Source organism: Bison bison, unplaced genomic scaffold, assembly GCF_000754665.1.
Source record: "Bison bison bison isolate TAMUID 2011002044 unplaced genomic scaffold, Bison_UMD1.0 scf7180017864091, whole genome shotgun sequence".
In the NCBI taxonomy this organism is placed as follows: domain Eukaryota; kingdom Metazoa; phylum Chordata; class Mammalia; order Artiodactyla; family Bovidae; genus Bison; species Bison bison.
The window spans coordinates 27,012-39,317 of NW_011494663.1; the positions used below are offsets into that span (position 1 = coordinate 27,012).

A 12,306-nucleotide genomic window follows, 5' to 3' on the forward strand; every position below is an offset into this window, starting at 1 on the left:
GACGCTGGATGCTTGGGGCTGGTGTACTGGGACGGCCCAGAGGGATGGTATGGGGAGGGAGGAGGGAGGAGGGTTCGGGATGGGGAACACATGTATACCTGTGGCGGATTCATTTTGATATTTGGCAAAACTAATACAATTATGTAAAGTTTAAAAATAAAATAAAATTAGAGAAAAAAAAAAATAAAAAAAAATAAAGTTATTTGCACAATTAAAGTTCTCAATTGGAAATGTTTGTTTTCTTCTGTATTTCACAATATGTTGTCCAAAAGCTACTTAGCTTTAAAATTGTTCCCACAGGACTTCCCTGGTGGTGCAGTGGATAAGAATCCACCTGCCAATGCAGTGGACACAGGTTCGATCCCCAGACCAGGAGGACTCCACATACTGCAAAGCAACTAAGCCTGTGCACCACCACTACTGAGCCCACACTCCAGAGCCCACGAGCTACAACCACTGAGCCCGCAGGCCCTACAGCCTGTGCTCTAAACAAGAGAAGAGCCCCCAGTCTCTGCAACCAGAAAAAGCCCACATGCAACCACAAAGACCCAGCACAACTGTAAATAAATTTCCTCACATACAGTGTTAACTTTCCTCCTTGACCCATTATTCTCTTAACAGTTCAACCCTAGGAAAAGTGAGAAACTGATCCAATAGTGATATGTCCATGAAGAATGAAGATACTAAATGATAAGTGCTTACCAGTCTAAGCACTTACCGTGTTACAAGCATCTATATGTATAGACTCACTTAATCCTCACAACAATCCTAGGAGTTGAGCTCACTGTTATCCCTATTCTATAAACAGGCAAAGAGGGAGGTACGTGGGGCCTGAGCACAGTGAGTGCATGCCAACTCAGGCACTCTGGCTACAGCGTGCACTCAGACCCCAATGCCCCTGATATGATGAAGGAAAGAGAAGCATCAAAGCCACAGAGTCGGAAAATGAGACCATTATAAACCTAAAGGCTTATCAAGGTCAGACAATAACACTAGAAGCAAGGATTTTCTTTTTTTAATGTAATATTTAAACTACATAACTGGTGAACTGTAGCATTCATAATCACAGCCTTGAAATTTTAAAAATTTCAATTAGGCAACTCCAACTAGTAACATGTAATACAGCAGGACCCTATAGCTGACCTAATTTAAAGACCCCTGGAAAATCTAAATCTGCATTCCAGCTTTAGCTCCACAGAAGGACCCCCTCACTCCATGACCAGGAGCCAACTTCTCCTGCAGCTCATCTCTGTTCCTACCAAAAGCTAAGTCTTTACCAAAGTCAGCTGGGGAACATTTCCAAACTGTACTTAATTTAATTACCTAATTTAATCTTTACATAAATGATCCAAACAGGAATGTAGAAAAGGAAGATACTGAGATATTTTAAGAACAACTAAGTCAGATACTTTAGGCCTCCCTGGTGGCTCATATGGTGAAGAATCCATCTGCAATGCAGGAGACCTTGGTTCGATTCCTGGGTTGGGAAGATCCTGGAAAGACTAAATAAAGGCAGATAACTTTTACAAATTACTATCAAACCAAGAAATTGAGAATTACAAAATCTAGAGGTGTTCTCTCAGACTTGGCCCTGGAAACCGCAGAGCAATTACGTGTCATGAGTACCATCTCGACAAGACAGAAACAGAGGACTCTAACCAAAGGAGCCAATTCAAACCAAAGACCTCAAGCCCACATCAAATGACAACTGAACAAATGTCCACTAGTGTGGGAAAATTAAAACAGAATACTTACAGTGTGTACACAGCACTTTTTAAATTTGTTGACTGACCACCGGTTTCAGTAATATTAAAGAGAGGCCTTTAACCTTCTCTGCACAACGGCCTCTATGGACACTGCAAGGCAGTGCGTCATGAAGCTGGCAAAGCACCAGAGTCCTAGAAAGCCAAATGAAGAGCTCCTGTCTGGTTCCCAGCATGATGCTGCTGTGGGACGACCACAACTGAGCAGCCCTTTCACAGCAAGCACACTTACAGTGTGTACACAGCACTTTTTAAATTGGTTGGTAGGCATTTGGCTGTCATGAGGCAAATGCCAAATGCCTACCAATTGCACTCAGCCCTCAGCAGCAAGTTATCTGAGGTTGCACCGAGAATGCTGTCTCATTCTTCATGATGAAAGTCAAAGGCAGGGATGGAATCCTGTGTGTAAAAATTCCCTTCACAAGCACAAAACTTCTGCTCTTCTACAGAGTAAGAAACAGCTAGGATTATCCCAATCTATGGCCTACGGGCTGAATAAAAGTCTGGCTCTCATCAGACAAATAGGCTAGGACTTAAAAACTGAACACAAACCGCAAAATAAATGGGAAAAAATAATTTATACGAGAAGATTTAATTTGTAAACAATTACACAATCTTTACCTTTGCCAGTAATCAGAAATGTAAACTAAGGCAACCTGGTTCCGTGTTAAGATCTAGTGAGGTTATCAAAACTTTCAGAGCACGACAAAAACAGCAGGCAACCGTGATGCAACTGCAGAGAAACCAGCACATCAGTAACTCCTGGGGCATTATAAACTGGTGACCTACTCTGGGAAACAACTTAGTAAATGCACAGCATCAAGAGTTACTGTAATACCGTCAGATGAAATGAAATAAGTATAAACTTCCCTCAAAACAATCCAGAGCTGGGGAAAAAGGTACAGATGAAACAAGATGCTGTAACTGTTAAAGTTGGTAACAGGTAAATTTAACAGCTCATTTACTGTCCTTACTGTAAACTTTTATAATTTTAAAATGTATCAAAACGTTTATGCCCTTTGACATATTAATATACAGAAATCAAAAATGTATTCTAAGACATACTTAATAGGAATAAAAAACAAACTGATTAGAAACAGTCAAAGCAATATCTATGACAGAAAAATTGAACAGAAAAAGTAAACAGCCAATACGTACTAGAAGACTTCATATTACCCCATATGATAGGATGCAATCATTAAAAAATACTAATGAAGATTATGTAGCCCTCTGGACAAAATATATAAAATTTTTAAATGAGAACGGAATGTAAAACGTAATGTAATGCCATTAACAAAACCAAACAAAATAAAGCAAACACACTCCAAAAAAGTAATGTAAGATAACAAATATGAAACTATTATTTTACAAGAAGAAAATAATTAAACAAAAATAGCTGTGCTAGGATCAGAGGATAGACAAATATCTCATTTTTTAGTATCATTATTTCACTGGTTTTCAACTTGACATAAAAAAAAAAAAAATCAAGCAAGGCAAAACTCTTCAGAGTCTACACTACCTTAATGATCAGCATCAGATTCCCAAAACAGGTAACTGGAGAAACTCTCCTCTATTAGGTGCTAACGCACCACTAACCACCACTAACTGTGAGTCTGGGGAAATCCAGACTCTGTGGCAACCCCACTGGCTTCTTTGCGGCATTAATATCAGTGACCACTCACTATTCTGGTAACACTGTCCCTCCACTGCTTCTGCGATAAGGCACTGTGCTAGATTCCTGATCTCTCAGCAACCTCTGGGCTCCCATTCCAATCCATTCATCAGTTCACTCTCATGTGTGTCGCTCTGACATGCCGTACTCACTGAGATCTGCACCTGCCTGACTTCACCTGCTCCCTGGGGTCTGGGTATGGCCTCACTCTTCAGGCCATCAGCCACATAGCTCAGGTCACCCTTGCCCTGGCTGTAGGCTCCAGCACCACTGCCAGCATATTCTTGACCTCCACCCTACAGACGTCCCCCTGCCCAGGCTGCACCCAGGACTTGACGCTATCTCAGTTCAGTTCAGATGCTCAGTCATGTCTGACTCTTTGAGACCCCATGGACTGCAGCAGCCAGGCTTCCCTGTCCATCACCAACTCCCAGAGCTTGCTCAAACTCATGTCCATCAAATCGGTGATGCCATCCAACCATCTTATCCTCTGTCGTCCCCTTCTCCTCCTTCCTTGAATCTTTCCCAGCATCAGGGTCTTTTCCAATGAGTCAGTTCTTCGCATCAGGTGGCTAAAGTATTGGAGTTTCAGCTTCAGTATCAGTCCTTCCAATGAATATTCAGGACTGATTTTCCTTGTTGCTATCTACACAAGTCAATCGCTCACACCTAACACTCAGTTTCAGGTGAGATGAAAATGAAAGGAGTAAATATAAGCCTTCCCCAGGGTAAAATATAAGCCCTTCCATGCCCCTACTTCATCTGCAAAATGAAACATCACCTCCATAGTGAAAATTTTTGAAGCTACAACCAGAAGGAAAAAAACAGGAGAAAGATTACCTCTTATTCCTTAAAATGGGACTCTTAGGTTATTTGTTAATATAAGTGTATTTCAGTAAGTACAAATTCTCATCTTGGGAATGAATCTGAATACAACAGTGAAGTTTTAAAAACCAAGCCTACTCTAACTTTGTAAAGTAGTGTGAAAATATATAATGCTTTCTTTTTTTTTTTCAATAGCACAGTGACTTGTCATCTATAACCAGAAAAATTACAGTTCACTTACCCCTAAACTGACAAATAAAACTTCTTCAGGCTTCACTGATCTACACACTAAATGATGAGAAACTAGGAATGAAAGGCTGGCATGAGTTACCTGCATACGGGTACTGATAGGGTACAGCATAAGCCTGTCCATTTGCAGCATAGACAACTTGAGTTCCTGGTGGGTATGCACCACTGTATGGACCATAGCCATACGCCTGCTGAAAAAGATATAAGCCCATTAGAAATACAATTTTAAAATTCAACATCCATTTACAATAAAAACTCTCAACCAAATGGTTATAAAGAGAACATATCTCAACATAAGAAAAACTACGTATGACAAGCCCATAGCTAGCATCAACACTCAATGGATGATGAAAAGCTAAACAATTTCTCTATGATCAGGAACAAGACAATGATGCCTACTGTACCCACTTTTATTCAACATACTATGAGAAGGCCAAGTCAGAGCCATTTAGACAAGAAAAGGAAATAAAAGGCATCCAAACTAGAAAGGAAAAAGTACTGAGTTAGCCAAAAAGTTTGCTGGGGCTTTTCTGTAAGATGGTATGGAAAAAAACCAAATGAACTTTTTGGCCAACCCAACAAAACTGTCACTATTTGCAGATGACAGAATAGTATATAAAGAAAACCCTAAAGACTCTACAGAAAAAACTAAGAATAAATGAATTCAGTAAAGTTCCAGGATATAAAATTCATACACATAAATCTGTTGAATTTCAATACACTAGGAACAAACTTTCAGAAAGAGCAATTAGGAAAATCATACTATGTACAATTGCATCAAAACAATAAATTATGATCTTCCCGACCCAGGGAGCAAATCAGGGTCTCCTGCACTGCAGGCAGATTCTTTACCATCTAACACACCACGGAAGCCCAGGATAAACATATTACTATATATAAAATAGATAATCAACAAGGACCTGCTGTATAGCACTGGGAACTCTACCCAAAACTCTGTAATAACCTATAAGGGAAAAGAACCTGAAAAATAATAGACATACATATATGTACAGATGAATCAGTTTGCTGTACACTTCAAACTAATACAGTATTGTAAACCAAGTATGTTGTTGTTCAGTCACTCAATCATGTCCAGCTCTTTGCCATCGCATGGACTGCAGCACGCCAGGCTTCCCTGTCCTATCTCCGGGAGTTTGCTCAGATTCATGCCCACTGAGTCGGTGATGCAGCCCAATCAGCTCATCCTCTGTTGCCTCCTTCTCCTACCCTCAATCTTTCCCAGCATCAGTGTTTTCCAATGAATCAGCTCTTCTCATCAGGTGGCCAAAGTATTGGAACTTCAGCTTCTGTCCTTCCAATGAATATTCAGGGTTAATTTCCTTTAGGATTGACTGGTTTGATCTCCTTGCTGTGCAAGACACTCTTAAGAGTCTTCTCCAACATCACAGTGCAAAAGCATCAATTCTTCAGCGCTCAGCCTTCTTTGTGGTCCAACTCTCACACCCTACATAACTACTTGAAAAACCATAGCTTTGACTATACAGACCTTTGTCTACAAAGTGATGTCTCTGCTTTTTAATACACTGTCTAGGTTTGTCATAGCTTTTCTTCCAAGGAGCAAGCGTCTTTTGTGGCTGCTGCCACCATCCACAGTGATTCTGGAGCCCAAGAATATAAAATCTATAATGTTTCCACTTTTTCCCCTTCTGTTTCCCATAAAGTGATGGGACCGAATGCCATGACCATATTCTTAGTTTTTTGAATGTTGAGTTTTAAGCCAGGTTTTCACTCTCCTCTTTCACAAACAGGCTCTTTAGTTCCTCTTTGCTTTCTGCCATTAGAGTGGTATTATCTGCATATCTGAGGCTGTTGATACTTCTCACAGCAATCTTAACTCCAGCTTGGGATTCATCCAGCCTATATTTTGCATGATACACTGTGCACATAAATTAAATAAGCAGGGTGACAATATACAGCCTTGACATACTCCTTTTACCAATTCTGAACGAATCCACTGTTCCATGTCTGGTCCTAACTTCCTTCTTAAGCTGCTTACACGTTTCTCAGGAGACAGGTAAAGTGGTCTGATATTCCCATCTCTTTAAGAATTTTCCACAGTTTGTTGTGATCCACACAGTCAAAGGATTTAGCATTGTCAATGAAGCAAAAGTACATGTTTTTCTCAAATTCCCTTGCTTTTTCTATGATCCAACACATGTTGGCAATTTGATCTCTGGTACCTGCCTCTTCAAAACCCAACTTGTTTATTTGGAAGTTTTTGGTTCATGTACTCCTAAAGCCTAGATTGAAGGATTTTGAGCATAACCTTGCTAGCATGTGAAATGAGCGCAACTGTATAGTCTGAACATTCTTTAGTGTTGCCTTTCTTTGGGATTGGAATGAAAAACACCTTCTCCAGTCCTGTGGCCAAGGCTGAGTTTTCTCAATTTGCTGACATAATGTGTGCAGCACTTTTAACAGCATCATCTTTTAGGATTTGAAATAGCTCAGCTGGAATTCCATCACCTCCACTAGCTTTATTTGTAGTAATTAATTCTTCCTAAGACCCACTTGACTTCACACTCCAGGATGTCTGGCTCTAGGTGAATGACCACACCATCGTGGTTATCTGGGTCATTAAAATCTTATTTGTATAGTTCTGTATATTCTTACCACTTTCTTAATTTCTTCTGCTTCTGTGAGGTCCCTGCTGTTTCTGTCCTTTATTGTGCCCATCTCTGCATGAAATTGGTATCTTCCAATTTTCTTGAAGAAATCTCTAGTCTTTCCCATTCTGTTGTTTTCCTCTATTTCTTTGCACTGTTTACCTAAAAAGGCCTTTTTATCTCTCTTTGCTGTTCTTTGGAACTCTACATTCAGTTGGGAATATCTTTCCCTTTGTCATTTGCCTTTGGCTTGTCTTCATTCTCAGCTGTTTGTAAGGTGTCCTCAGACCACCATTTTGCCTTCTTGCATTTCTTCTTCTTTGGGATGGTTTTGGTCACCACCTCCTATTCAGTGTTACAAACCTCCATCCACAGTTCTTCAGGCACCTTATTTACCAGATCTAATCCCTTGAATCTATTCGTCACCTCCACTGTATAATCATAAGGGCTTTGATTTAGATCATACTTGAATGGTCTAGTGGTTTTCCCTACTTTCCAATTTAAGTCTGAATTCTTCAGTAAGGAACTCAATCTGAGCCACAGTCAGCTCCAGGTCTTGTTTTTGCTGACTGTAAAAACTTCTCCATCTTTGGCCGCAAAGAACGTTATCAATCTAATTTCAGTATTGACCATCTGGTGATGTCCACATATAGAGTTGTCTCTTGTGTTGTTGGAAGAGGGTGTTTGCTACGACTAGTGCATTCTCTTGGCAAAACTCAACCTTTGTCCTGCTTCTTTTTGTACTCCAAGCTAAACTTGCCTGTAACAGCTTATCTCTTGACTTCCTACTTTTGCATCCCAATCTTCTATGATGAAAAGAACACTTTTCTAGTGTTAGTTCTAGAAGGTCTTGTAGGTCTTCATAAAACCAGTCAACTTCAGCTTCTTTGGCTTTAGTGGCTGGAGCACAGATTGGATTACTGTGGTGCTGAATGGTTTGCCTTGGAAACAGATGGAGATCATTCTATCATTTTTGAGATTGCGACCAAGTATTTCACTCTGAACTCTTTTGTTGACTATAAGAGCTAGTCCATTTCTTCTAAGGGATTCTTGACCACAGTAGTAGATACAATGGTCATCTGAATTAAATTTGCCCATTCCCATCCATTTTAGTTCACTGATTCCTAAAGTACTGATGTTCACTCTTGGCATCTCCTTCTTGACCATGTCCAATTTACCTTGATTCATGGACCTAACATTCCAGGTTCCTATTCAATATTGCTCTTTACAGCACTGGACTTTATGTTCGCCACCAGACACATCCACAGCTGAGCCTCATTTCCTCTTTGGCCAAGCTACTTCATTCTTTCGGACCTATTTCTCCACTCTTCCCCAGTATCATATTGGATACCTACTGACCTGGGAGGCTTATCTTCCAGTGTCATATCTTTTTGCCTTTTCATTCTGTTCGTGGGGTTCTCAAGGCAAGAATACTTCAGGGGTCTGCCATTCTCTTCTCCAGTATATCACGTTTTATCAAAAGTCACCACCATGACCCATCTATCCATCACAGCATGGCTCACAATTTCACCAAGTTGCACAAGGCTGTGATCCCTGTGATCATTTTGGTTAGCTTTCCGTGACTGTGGTTTTCATTCTAGAGGTGGTGGGATTATAGTCAAGTATATGCTAATATAAGTATACTTGATATCTAAGTATATCAAGTATACTCTAATATAAAATGAAAATTATAAAACGAAACAAAAAAGCAATAAAAATGGCTAGGATAAATTTAACCAAAGACGTGAAGGGCCTATACACTGAAAACTATACAACAGTGATGAAAGATATTGAAAATACAAATAAATGAAAATATATTCCAAGCTAATGGATTGGAAGAATAATTAAAATGTCCATACTATCCAAAATAATCTATAGATTCAATGCAATTCCTATCAAATTTCCAATGGCATTTTTTGTAGAAATATGGAACTACAAAAGACCCAACATAGCCAAAGAAAGAAGAATAAAGCTGAAGGTATCATGCTCCCAGATTTCAAACTAAACCACAAAGTAATCACTACAGTATGGTATTGGCATAAAAATAGACACAGAGTCAATGGAACAGGAGAACCCAGAAACAAACCTACATATACATGGTAAATTCACTTACCACAAAGGAGCCAAAAATATACAAAACAATGGGGAAAGGAGAGTCTCTTCAATAAATGGTGCTGAGAAAGTTAAGATAATCATATGCAAAAGAATGAAATTTGACCATACATGGTATCTTATACCATACACAAAAACTGACTCAAAGTGGACTAAAGATGTAAAATCTTGAAACCCTAAAACTCCTAGAAAAAAATCATAGGTGATAAGCTCAACAGTGGTTACAGTGATGATTTTTTTGGATCTGATTCCAAAATCAAAGGCAACAAAAGCAAAAATAAATGTGAGACTACATCAAACTAAAAAGCTCCTGAACAACAAAGGAAATTGTCAACAAAATGAAAAGGCAAGCTATCAAATGGGAGAAAATATTCACAAATCATGTTATCTGATAAGAAGTTAATATCTAAAGTATCAACATATAAGGAACTCATACAACTCAAAGGCAAAAAACAATCTGATTAAAAAACAGACCAAAGAACTAAATAGACATCTTCCCAAAGAAGAAATACAGATGGTCAACAGGCACATGAAACGATATTCAACGTCACTAATCATCAGGGAAATGCAAATCAAAACCACAATGAGTATCACCTCGCACTTGTTAGAATGACTATTACTAAAAACACAAAAAATAACAACTGCTGACAAGGATGTGAAGAAAAGGGAACCCTCAAACACAATTATTAACATGATATTAAAATGATTAAATTAAAATGATTAAAATGATATTAAAATGATAAGATTTTATCTTATCTGGTGCCTCCTGTATCTAAAACAATAATAGAAGGAAGTTTCTCTAAAAATTAAGAATAGAATTACCAGTTGATTCGGCAATTCCACTTCTGAGTATTTATTCAAAGGAAACAAAAACACTAACACAAAAAGGTATCTGTATCCCCAAGTTCAATGCAGCATTATTTACAATAGCTAAGATACAGAAACAATGTAAAGTGTCCATCAATTAACAAACATATAAAGAAAACGTGGTCCAAATATGCAATGGAATATTATTCTACCATTAAAAAAGGACATCTTGCCTTTTTTTGTCCGCATGGATAGACCCTGAGTTTTTGAAAGAAGTCAAAGACAAATACCATACGATCTCATCTGTATGTGGAATCTATCTTTAAAACAAAAACAAAAAAAAAGTTCACAGATACAGAGAACAGACTGGTAGTTGCCAAAGAGGAGGGGGAACCAGAGAGGTGGGGTGGCGGGGTGGGCAAGGGATGAACAAATTGGGTAAGGGAATCAAAACGTACAAACTTCCAGTCATAAAATAAATAAGCCATGGGGATGTAATGCACACCACGGTGGCTATAGTTTATACTACTATACTGCATATTTGAAAGTTGCTAAGACAGTGGATCTTAAAAGTTCTCAGCATTTAAGAAAACAATTCTTTACATACGGTGACATGTTAAACAGACCTACTGCAGTGATGATTTTGCAATATATACCAATACAGATTATGCTGTACACTGGAAACTAACATAGTGTTGCATGTCAAATATACCTCAGTTTTTTTAAACACAATTTGAAACCACTGGCAATGTATTAAAATTGGTTCTCCAAGTTCCAGTCTATAAAGTAAGACTGCTGCTGCTGCTGCTGCTGCTAAGTCGCTTCAGTCGTATCCGACTCTGTGCAACCCCACAGACGGCAGCCCACCAGGCTCCGCCGTCCCTGGGATTCTCTAGGCAAGATCACTGGAGTGGGTTGCCATTTTCTTCTCCATTGCATGAAACTGAAAAGTGAAAGTGAAGTCGCTCAGTCGTGTCCGACCCTCAGCGACCCCACGGACTGCAGCCCACCAGGCTCCTCCGTCCATGGGGTTTTCTAGGCAAGAGTACTGGAGTGGGGTGCCATCGCCTTCTCCGTAAAGTATGACAGTCTATTAAAAAAGTAAAGAATATGAGACAGTGTGCTCATATACTTTAAGGTTCTAAAAATACAAACCCGTAACTGAAATCTACTTTCAGGCTGTAAAATAAAGAAGGCAGAAAAATACAACAAAAAAGAGAACTGGACTTGCCAGTGATTCTAATTTCAATTCAGCTCTGCCATTAACCTGACCTTCAGTAAGTCATCTATCTATAGGCCTTATATTGTTCATCTTGAAAATGATCAGTTTGGACTAAGTGATAAATGAGATTCATCCAACGTCAGTTTTCTCTTGGTAAAACCAACCTAGTAGCAAAACCCTTCCCACAAAACCCTCCCCAGTCCAATTTCCAGAAGTTCCTGAGTGGAGAATATAAAAGACTGAGGCTATTGAGGAGTCTGAAGACAGAGGCCTGGACAGGTGACCGGCAGTTTTCCAACAGAACATGCCTATGAAAGAACACAGCCAGAAATGAGCAGTGGACTGCTTCCATTGACCAAGTAAAGGACTGGAAAGCATGGAGATAAAAGGCCTGGCCTCCCTTCAGAGCTCACAGCTGGTGGGAAGGTAGATGTGTTTACAGACAATTACAATTATTGTTACTATGTGACAAAGGCTACCACACAGGGAGCAGCTGCAGCCTGGCAAATACACAGGTAGATCTGAATCTGTTATCTTACAAAAGCAGGAGATAGGACTTACGCTTTTGGAGGATAAAATAGATGCAGATGTTTTCCCTATTCTTCCTGCTACATACAACTGAAAACCCTGGACACTACACATACAACAAACGTTAAGGAGACTATGAAAGGTGGAGAGAAGGCGGTCAACTGTCTGCGGACTTCACGACCCTAAGAAGGACATGCAGTGAGTCCCCTGGGTTTTCTTTTTGCCTCCTACATCCTAGACTGGATAAAGTAGAAGTGGCAACACAGAAATGCCAGTATGCGCAGACCTTTCTTTGTCTTCCTCGAAGAAAGCCTGCTGTCTCTACCCAAAGAACCTGGGAAGGTAATCTAGCAAGAGAGACCATTTTTAGGCAATACCTGCTCCACTCCCAACCAAACAACACGAAAACAGCTGTGGCTATTACTTCCACCAGCAAAGTTAAGTCTGGAGAAAGGCTCTCGCCCACCCCATCCTGAACAGCGTCAGAGAAGGTCAAGTAGG

The 12,306-nt window shown here is 39.6% G+C and overlaps 1 protein-coding gene across 2 annotated transcripts in view; it reads right to left on the reverse strand.

The window, feature by feature from the left end:
- PLEKHB2 (pleckstrin homology domain containing, family B (evectins) member 2) overlaps window positions 1-12,306 on the reverse strand; it is a 48,509-nt gene that overhangs the window by 2,184 nt on the left and 34,019 nt on the right. The window contains exon 7 of one of the 2 annotated variants that reach the window (XM_010838114.1): window positions 4,592-4,697. In XM_010838114.1, coding sequence (XP_010836416.1) covers window positions 4,592-4,697 — 106 coding nt within the window. Of the gene's footprint in view, window positions 1-4,591; window positions 4,701-12,306 lie in introns of both variants that reach the window. The other variant, XM_010838113.1, reaches the window with a different exon arrangement.